Here is a 12289-nt window from a genome sequence, read left to right on the forward strand (position 1 = left end):
GCTACTACTGACAGTGATGCTACTACTGACAGTGATGCTACTACTGACAGTGATGCTACTACTGACAGTGATGCTACTACTGACAGTGCTGCTACTGACAGTGCTGCTACTACTGACAGTGCTGCTACTACTGACAGTGATGCTACTACTGACAGTGATGCTACTACTGACAGTGATGCTACTACTGACAGTGCTGCTACTGACAGTGCTGCTACTACTGACAGTGCTGCTACTTCTGACAGTGCTACTTCTGACAGTGCTACTTCTGACAGTGCTACTTCTGACAGTGCTGCTACTACTGACAGTGCTACTACTGACAGTGCTGCTACTACTGACAGTGCTACTACTGACAGTGCTGCTACTGACAGTGCTGCTACTACTGACAGTGCTACTTCTGACAGTGCTACTTCTGACAGTGCTACTTCTGACAGTGCTGCTACTACTGACAGTGCTACTACTGACAGTGCTACTACTGACAGTGCTGCTACTGACAGTACTGCTACTACCGGCACTTCCACTGAGCCCAGCATTACCTTAGACAGTACTACAAGTATTCTTATGGATACAGTGATTACTGATGATGTCTATTCAAGCACAGGAAGCACAGATACATGGAGTACTCCTACCACCACTGATACATGGAGTACTGCTACCACCACTGATACATGGAGTACTGCTACCACCACTGATACATGGAGTACTCCTACCACCACTGATACATGGAGTACTCCTACCACCACTGATACATGGAGTACTGCTACCACCACTGATACATGGAGTACTGCTACTACCACTGATACATGGAGTACTCCTACCACCACTGATACATGGAGTACTCCTACCACTACTGATACATGGAGTACTCCTACCACCACTGATACATGGAGTACTCCTACCACCACAGATACATGGAGTACTGCTACCACCACTGATACATGGAGTACTCCTACCACCACTGATACATGGAGTACTCCTACTACCACAGATACATGGAGTACTATCACTGAAGAAACAAGCACTCGTCCTGAAACTATCTCTGTATTTAGTACGGACACCGTTCCTCCTAGTTTTACTACGACTTCCTTCAGTAGTATCACTACTAGTGACGCTGAAGACTTTCCTGAAGCTGCTGCTGCTACAACAGTTGTTACCACTGGCAGTACTGCAGTTTTCACTAGTATCAGTAGTATCGTTGTGAGTAGAACTGCAGCTTCAGACCCGTTCCCGGGGTTTAGTGGAACAGTGACTCCAGCCTCTGACTCCACTTCCTCAGCAGACAGCTCAGACTCCTCCTCCTCCGCTCCCTCTGGGAATGTCGCTACCGATCCCATCACCACCAGTACTACTACCCTACTACTACCTGCTGATGATGGTACTACTACTACTACTACTACTACTACATCGACTGAAGTCCAACCTCCAGAAATACCCCAACGACCGGGAGACTCTTCACCGGCAGCGTCCGCTCCGACCGGTCCAACCGGAGATACGCCTCCCAACGTTCCTTCAGACATTCCAGTCGATATTCCACCTCCAGATGTATCTCCTCCTGCTGAAGTACCACCAGAAGTACCACCAGAAGTACCACCTCCAGATGTACTTCCTTCTAATGTACCTTCTCCAGAAGTACCTTCTTCAGATGTACCTTCTCCAGATGTACCTTCTCCAGAAGTACCTTCTCCAGAAGTACCTTCTCCAGATGTACCTTCTCCAGATGTACCTTCTCCAGATGTACCTTCTCCAGAACTTCCTCCAGATGTACCTTCTCCAGATGTATTTCCTCCAGATGTACCTTCTCCAGAAGTACTTTCTCCAGATGTACCTTCTCCAGAACTTCCTCCCGCTGAAGCTCCACCTGCAGACATACTTCTTTCTGTTCCTCTCCCAGATATTCCCTCTCCCGACGCTCCTCCCTCTGGTCTTGAACTACCTTCTCCCGATGTTCCTCCTCCTCCAGATAAACCTCTTCCTGACGTTCCTTCTCCCGATGTTCCTCCTCCTCCAGATGTTCCTCCAGATGTGCCGTCCTCTAGGACTCCAGACTCTCTGGTAGATGTTCCTCTTCCTCCCGACGTACCTTCTTCTCTTCCCGATGGAGTAACTCCTGATGAGGTGTCTCCTCCCGACGCTCCTGCAGAGTCCTTGTCTCCTCCCTCTGAGGAGGAAGGAGGAGGTGAAGCTGCACCGGACTCGAGTCCCACCGCGGCAAACGATGATCTGGCCCCTGTGGACTTCACATTCCCGTTCCCGGAAGATACACAACCAGAACCAGATGAATTCGGATCAGATGCCGGAAGATCTGCCGGTCCTGAGATCCTTCCTGACGATTCTCTTGACTCTCTTGATCTTTCCGAATGGGATCTGTTTGATCTTGGATTGGATTCCATCCCAGACTGGACAGACACAGAGGAAACACCGGACAGAAGACCGGATGCTCCTGCACCCGATCCTGGAAGTTCCGGTCTGGACTCATGGCCGGAGAACGATCCGGGACGAGACGATCCGGGACGAGACGATCCGGGACGAGTCGATCCTGGACGAGTCGATCCGGGACGAGACGATCCGGGACGAGTCGATCCGGGACGAGACGATCCGGGACAAGTCGATCCGGGACGAGTCGATCCGGGACGAGTCGATCCTGGACGAAACGATCCTGGACGAGACGATCCTGGACGAGACGATCCGGGACGAGTCTCGTCTCCTTCAGCGTCTGAAACAGAAGAAACGTCTGAAACAACTTCAGCTGCTGCCGGACCATCGGGGGGGTCGGAGTTCAACCAGAAGGAGGACTCGAGACAAGAGAAGACGGAAGTGCAAAGGGAGGAGAAAGGTACAAACGAGGGCTTGTGTCGAGAATTTCGGGTTACAGAGTTGTATCACCAAGAAAAAAACAACACAATTCCTAGTTTATTGTGTTCATTGTGATCATATGTCACTGTTTTCAAGTAGGTTCCTTTTTATTAGATTGATTACCTCCTTGATTTGATTTGATTTGATTTATTTATTTAGCACAAGTTACAACAGTGCACGGAGGGAACGAAGCCTGGAAGGCTCGTACAAAGTTCCACTCCCATCATCGAAGAATTACATGAAACTCAAGATAAACAATGAGAAATACAGCAAATAAAATTAAAAATAAACAATAAAATGTACAGTGCAACATAGAGAGACTATGAAACACAAACAACAAGAGAAAGGAAGAAGGATGCATAATTAACATTAACAGACAGAAAAAATAACACTGAAGGTTCTGACATAAGGTGTTTTTTCAGTAACTTTCTAAAGGATGTGAAAGATGATGTTGACCTCAGAACCACCTCTAAACCATCCAGAGTTTTGGACCTCTAGATGTAATATTACCTCCTTATACTTCTAGGTAAAGAGTTACAGCTGTTTGTGTTTTTAGAGGATGTGCATACAAATAAAGAGCTGGCACCACATGAGGCTACAAACAGCTGATTCACACAATTGGTTTGAATTAACTTTGACAGAGCGTTTCTATGGCAGCAGCTGCAGGACAAAATGTTAAATGAACATCAGCTTCACATGTTGATCTGTCCAAATAAACTACTAAACTATTATATCTTGTCTGTCTCTGTTGGACCAAACAGCTGTTGAAGCTGAACGGGAAACAAAAACAGAATCCAAGGAGGAAAGAACTGGAGAGAAAGAGGAGAAAACCAGAGAGAAAGAGAAAAGCTCTGAGAAGAAAGGTATTTGTAGAAACAGTGCCACCTACTGGCTGCCATTAGCAAACGCACCGCCAGCATTAGTAGTAGCAGTAGAAACTGCATTGCTTGTACTTATAAATATACCTTACGATACTGTGGTATATAGCTAGGTTCTGAGCTCTGATTGGTAGTTAGTTCAGAGCGGCTCCTCGCTTGTTGCCGTGGTTACACACTTCTCTCTGTGTCCCAAGGGACCCAGAAGCTTCTGATTCCAGGAGGACCAAAGTTCAGTCAGCTGTCGAAAATCGCCTACGTGACCTTTCAGGGTAAGACCGGCTCGAACCGGCTGTGTAGTAGCCCCGCCCCCTCTGTAGTAGCCACGCCCCCTCTGTAGTAGCCACGCCCCCTGGTAGAGGATCGCTCCACTGTGTATTTTAGATGTTTATTTATTCTTTCCACAAACATCCATCCAGGTTGACAGTAGAGCACTGTAAAAGAGAGTAAGGACACCTCCATTAACTCCCGTGGTAAGGGTTTGGCGCCCCTAGTGGCGGGATATGGGTATTGCAAAAGCGCCCAGAATGAATGAAAATGTGTTTATTTCGGTCAGGTCATTCAAAATTAAAAGTCCAACAGAAAACATCAGTTCAACTAGAAAAAAGCCAAACCGAAAAGGAATAGGCTGAAGCTATCGCTTATTTTCGCCTACCCTTCTTACATGATCAACTTATTCAGATCACATCATTCAAAACATCAAACAGAAAATCATATCGTTTTGCACAAATCCCAAACATAGTTCCATAATAGTGTCAGCTACATCAACCCATTCACTCCAATGTATGTGTGTTGCCCACTTGCTTGTAAATTGATGAAAACGGCCGTGTTTTTGTTTTAAGGTGTCTTGGTCATATCAGATTATACTTATAATTAGTTTATTACAAAATGTAGATTGAAACATTAATGTAGAAAACTGTTGTTTTTACTGGCCTATGTGTTAATGTTTATCTGTAAAGGATCCTCAATGATGCTATTAACGTGGGTGATCTATAAATGTCCTTAAATTATTGAAAACACCACACTGCTCATTCACCAACAATGCAGAAATGTCAGTTCTTTTGCAAAACCCATATTCCTCCACCAGGAGGCGCTGCCATTGGACCGATGCTGTCCTTACTCTCTTTTACAGCTCTAGTTGACAGTAGATGTTCATCTCTCTGAGCCCTCTGCTGTATGTCTTACCGATCCGCTTGCGATAACGACTGTTTCCATGGTTACTCACTAAATATGCATCGTTGTCAAGGTAGCCAGACAAAAACAACCCAGTGTAGTGATGTAGGAAGGAGCTGGGCTGTGATTGGACCACACATCTGTCCATCAGTGTCCATGTTGTCTCATGTGTCTGACTGTTTGTTTCCCTCCGTGCTGTATTCTGGAGTTCTGTGGCTTCTTTGTTTCTTACATAGTTATTACACAGTCATAGAACAAACCTGTCCTCACATATGTGTACATGTACCCACATGCAGGTACATGTACATAGCTGTATATACCCAAAGATTACACAGATGACAAAAAATGACAAATTACAAACCTTAAACAAGGTTTTTCTATTTCCATCAGTGAATTCAAGACACAAAACTGGAAACACTCTTCAGACTTCACATTAATTCAGTTATTGTATAAAACATATTAAAGGATAATTAAGTTTTTTTACATTCTGGACCTTATTTCTATCATAAAATGCAATCATTTCCTCCCCCAGATAACTTTGGTGTCATTCCAAGTGGTTGTAATGAAATGAGCTCCAGCCGAGAGGCGCGTATATACGTATAATGGAGTCTACAGGGCAGCAGAATGCAGCCTCTAAATAACACATTATCTGCAGAGAAACTCCTTCATTTCACCAATATTTAGTTCTGATAGGCTAGTGCTATTCCCCTCTGAGTCCGGGGTTAGCTGTTATCAACATCCGGGGTCTGTAGGTTGACCTACTGACCTCTCACCTGGATGATGTCATCTCTGAGCGCAGCGCGGCTCATTCTGATAATAATCATTCTGCTTCGGCATTCGGGTCCATTTTTATCTCAACTAAATCATTTTGTTTTGACAAGTCAGAAACACGCAGAAATGAACCATAGCATTAGCATTAGCAACTAGTCACGCCGCGTGGCGCTCAGAGATGACATCATCCAGGTCAGAGGTCAGTAGGTCAACCTACAGACCCCGGATGTTGATAACAGCTAACCCCGGACTCAGAGGGGAATAGCACTAGCCTATCAGAACTAAATATTGGTGAAATGAAGGAGTTTCTCTGCAGATAATGTGTTATTTAGAGGCTGCATTCTGCTGCCCTGTAGACTCCATTATACGGATATACGCGCCTCTCGGCTGGAGCTCATTTCATCACAACCACTTGGAATGACACCAAAGTTATCTGGGGGAGGAAATGATCGGAGTTAATGATAGAAATAAGGTGCAGGTTGTAAAAAAGAAAGGCAATTCCCCTTTAAGATTACCTACATGATGTGACATAACTTCATATGTTCCATCATGTCCGTTCATTTACAGCGAGTTACAACCAATAACTGGTTCTGGTTGTTTAATCTTCAAGTGTGTGTGTGTGTGTGTGTGTGTGTGTGTGTGTGTGTGTGTGTGTGTGTGTGTAGACTGTGAGTGTAACGGTCACTCCAACCGCTGCAGCTACATCGACTTCATCAACGTGGTGACGTGTGTGAGCTGCAAACACAACACGCGAGGACAGAACTGTGAGTTCTGTCGCCTCGGTTACTATAGAGACCCCTCGCTGCCGATGGAGGACGAAAACATCTGTCTGGGTCAGTAACACACACACACACACACACACACACACACACACACACACACACACACACACACACACACACACACACACACACACACACACACACACACACACTTTTCATTAAATAATGTTGATAGTGGAGAGGGACAGGCCGTTATTGTTGCATTGTTCCTTAAAACAACAAACTGAGCTGTTGTAGCAACATCACGTTCACTTAGAGAAACTCAAGTCTGAGAGATAAATACTCACTTGTTATTACTTATTTATCGTCTTATCATCATCATTCTGTTTCAGCATGTTCTTTTGTTTTGGTTTCTTTACGTATCTATTTCTCCTACTACTTAGATTTATTTGATCCACTTTCGTCTATATTGTGTCAGTGATGATGATAGTTCAGTCCCTGCTTTTAAATATTCCATGTTTGATTGATTTACTGATCTTTTTTTGGAATCAGGTTTGTCTCTCAAAAACACTGAAATTGATGATAATAATGTTAATTATAATGATAATAATGTTAATTATGATAATAATAATGACATAATGAATAATGTTAATAGTACTGTTGTGTGTGTATCGTGGTCAGAATGTGCGTGTGACGCCGACGGCAGCCTCTCTCCTCACTGCTCCGACTCTGGACTCTGTCAGTGTAAAGACGGATCGTCCGGGCGGCGCTGTGACTCCTGTTCCCCGGGGTTCACCTGGAGAGGAACCGAGGCACGATGCACAGGTACAGCAACATGTTATCAGTCTGGTTTCTATTGATTGGTTATTGATTATTGATACTATTGATTAAAGGGACAACGAGGAGTTTTGTAAAAGTGAAGTGTTTCCACTACATTTATGAGCCTCCGCACCGTGAAATTCTTTGACCGGTGCAAGACAGACTCATGTTTTCATTCATCAAGAATTAAAGTCAGAGGTTGGAAGACGATCACATACCGTCGTAGTTCCCACCATAAACGGAGATTCGGCGGCGTTATTCTCATGACTCGCCACGAAACCGAAAGTAAAGAAACGCTGGTCGGCTCGCCCAGCATTTCCACCACCACTAATAATAACAAAATAACCATAGAGACAAAACCATAGATTTATCTAAAATGGACCATTAACAAGTGGTAACGTAGATTCATCCACATTAATATCAGACTTTTTTATTGTCGCGGAATTTTTGGTTCTGCTGATGGAGAAACTCCTGGTTGTCCCTTTAAATATTGATTATTGATACTATTGATTGATTACTGTGATAAACCTCCAGAGAGCGTGTGTGACGAGGAGCGTCTGGTTTGTCAGAACGGAGGAACCTGCGTGGACTTCCAGCGCTGCGACTGCACAGAGACTTTCACAGGTAAACACTCGTTTTTTTAATTAATTAATTAATTTATTATTTGATGTATTTCTTTTTTCTTTTTTTTTCAACGTATTTTGTTGGTTTTTGTTATAACAGGAAAAAACAGAGTACAGGAACAGGCAGTTACAACAACTTTTACATCAATAAATGCACATTTTACAATGAACACATCAGTCTGCATTACATTTTCTTTTCTTGTATCAAGTTATGTAACATGGCAGCATTTTTAATTTGTACATTTTCTGTCCTACATATTTCCTAGTAGTTGCGCTTCCTGTTGTAAACGATAAACATACGCACATAAGACTCAGTAATCAGAAACCGGGATATTTATCATGTATACAGGGAAACTGAATAACCGGGTTTCTCTAAGTTCATGTAAACACCATACCCCAAATTTGATAAAAAAAAACGGGGTACTTAAAGGTGTACAGAAAAGAAAATTGAATTTGAGCCCACTGTGGGTCATAAAATTAATGTGATAACTCATCTTTCAGACGTTGTAGGCCAAACTTTGTGCAAAATTCTATTTTTGAGTAAATCCGGGATGAAAGTGTGTATTTTTTTTTTCGCATTGGATAATGCAGGTGCACGGATTATACGTCAGCCTGTACACGATTCACCAGCCACTGATATTGGATCCATCATCCGTCAATCAAACGTCTGAGACACACACACACACACGGAGCTCGGTCTCGCCCCAAGCTTTGAATATCCCGCCCGCTCGGTAACGACCAATCAAATTCGTTTTCCTCAGTCGGGTAAACTCGACACGACACGACACGACACGACACAACACAACACGACACGACACGACACGACACGACACGACACGACACGACACGACACGACACGACACGACACGACACGACACGACACAACAACACACAACACGACACGACACGACACGACACGACACGACACGACACAACAACACACAACAACACACAACAACACACAACAACACACAACAACACACAACAACACACGACACGACACGACACGACACGACACGACACTACACAACACAACACGACAACACACGACACGACACGACACGACACAACACGACAACACACAACACGACACGACACGACACAACACAACACGACAACACACGACACGACACGACACGACACAACACGACAACACACAACACGACACGACACGACACGACACGACACAACACAACACGACAACACACAACAACACACAACAACACACGACACGACACGACACGACACGACACGACACGACACAACACAACACGACAACACACAACACGACACGACACGACACGACACAACACGACAACACACAACACAACAACACACAACAACACACAACAACACACAACACAACACGACACGACACGACACGACACAACACGACAACACACAACAACACACAACAACACACAACAACACACAACAACACACAACAACACACGACACGACACGACACGACACGACACGACACGACACGACACAACACAACACGACAACACACGACACGACACGACACGACACAACACGACAACACACAACACGACACGACACGACACAACACAACACGACAACACACGACACGACACGACACAACACAACACGACAACACACGACACGACACGACACGACACAACACAACAACACACAACAACACACAACAACACACGACACGACACGACACGACACGACACGACACGACACGACACAACACAACAACACACAACACAACACACGACACGACACGACACGACACGACACGACACGACACGACACGACACAACACAACACGACACGACAACACACAACACGACACGACACGACACAACACAACACGACAACACACGACACGACACGACACAACACAACACGACAACACACGACACGACACGACACGACACAACACAACAACACACAACAACACACAACAACACACGACACGACACGACACGACACGACACGACACGACACAACACAACAACACACAACAACACACAACAACACACGACACGACACGACACGACACGACACGACACGACACGACACAACACAACACGACAACACACGACACGACACGACACGACACAACACGACAACACACAACACGACACGACACGACACGACACGACACAACACAACACGACAACACACAACAACACACAACAACACACGACACGACACGACACGACACGACACGACACGACACGACACGACACAACACAACACGACAACACACAACACGACACGACACGACACGACACAACACGACAACACACAACACGACACGACACGACACGACACGACACGACACAACACAACACGACAACACACAACACGACACGACACGACACAACACAACACGACAACACACAACACGACACGACACGACACGACACAACACAACACGACAACACACAACAACACACAACAACACACAACAACACACAACAACACACAACAACACACAACAACACACGACACGACACAACACGACACGACACGACACGACACAACAACACACAACAACACACAACAACACACAACAACACACAACAACACACGACACGACACGACACGACACGACACGACACGACACGACACAACACAACACGACAACACACAACAACACACAACAACACACGACACGACACAACAACACACAACAACACACAACAACACACAACAACACACAACACAACACGACACGACACGACACAACAACACACAACAACACACAACAACACACAACAACACACAACAACACACAACAACACACAACAACACACGACACGACACGACACGACACGACACGACACGACACGACACAACACAACACGACAACACACAACAACACACAACAACACACGACACGACACAACAACACACAACAACACACAACAACACACAACAACACACAACACGACACGACACGACACGACACGACACAACAACACACAACAACACACAACAACACACAACAACACACAACACGACACGACACGACACGACACGACACAACAACACACAACAACACACAACAACACACGACACGACACGACACGACACAACAACACACAACAACACACAACAACACACGACACGACACGACACGACACAACAACACACAACAACACACAACAACACACGACACGACACGACACGACACAACAACACACAACAACACACAACAACACACAACACGACACGACACGACACGACACGACACGACAACACACAACAACACACAACAACACACAACAACACACAACAACACACAACACGACACGACACGACACGACACGACACGACACGACACGACACGACACAACACAACACAACAACACACAACAACACACAACAACACACGACACGACACGACACGACACGACACGACACGACACGACACGACACGACACGACACAACAACACACAACAACACACAACAACACACGACACGACACGACACGACACGACACAACAACACACAACAACACACAACAACACACGACACGACACGACACGACACGACACGACAACACACAACAACACACAACAACACACGACACGACACGACACAACACGACACGACACGACACGACACGACACGACAACACACAACAACACACAACAACACACGACACGACACGACACGACACGACAACACACAACAACACACAACAACACACAACACGACACGACAACACACAACAACACACAACAACACACGACAACACACGACACGACACGACACGACACAACAACACACAACAACACACAACAACACACGACACGACACGACACAACACGACACAACAACACACGACAACACACGACACGACACGACACAACAACACACAACAACACACAACAACACACGACACGACACGACACGACACGACACGACAACACACAACAACACACAACACGACACGACAACACACAACAACACACAACAACACACAACAACACACAACAACACACAACACGACACGACAACACACAACAACACACAACAACACACGACACGACACAACAACACACAACAACACACAACACGACACGACACGACACGACACGACACGACACGACACGACACAACACAACACGACAACACACAACACGACACGACACGACACGACACAACACGACAACACACAACACGACACGACACGACACGACACGACACGACACAACACAACACGACAACACACAACACGACACGACACGACACAACACAACAACACACAACAACACACAACAACACACAACAACACACAACACGACACGACACGACACGACACGACACGACACGACACGACACAACACAACACAACAACACACAACAACACACAACAACACACGACACGACACGACACGACACGACACGACACGACACGACACGACACGACACGACACGACACAACAACACACAACAACACACAACAAC

The 12289-nt window shown here is 45.7% G+C and overlaps 1 protein-coding gene across 1 annotated transcript in view; it reads left to right on the forward strand.

Annotated features, from left to right (window-relative positions):
* Positions 1-12289, forward strand: part of ntng2a (netrin g2a) — a gene marked incomplete at both ends in the record, with an annotated part of 64020 nt that overhangs the window by 19469 nt on the left and 32262 nt on the right. Inside the window, 3 exons of the mRNA XM_083979786.1 lie at positions 6335-6502; positions 7073-7216; positions 7745-7834. Coding sequence (XP_083835912.1) covers positions 6335-6502; positions 7073-7216; positions 7745-7834 — 402 coding nt within the window. The remainder of the gene's footprint in view (positions 1-6334; positions 6503-7072; positions 7217-7744; positions 7835-12289) is intronic.

Source organism: Trachurus trachurus (genome assembly GCF_905171665.1).
Source record: "Trachurus trachurus genome assembly, chromosome: 9".
In the NCBI taxonomy this organism is placed as follows: domain Eukaryota; kingdom Metazoa; phylum Chordata; class Actinopteri; order Carangiformes; family Carangidae; genus Trachurus; species Trachurus trachurus.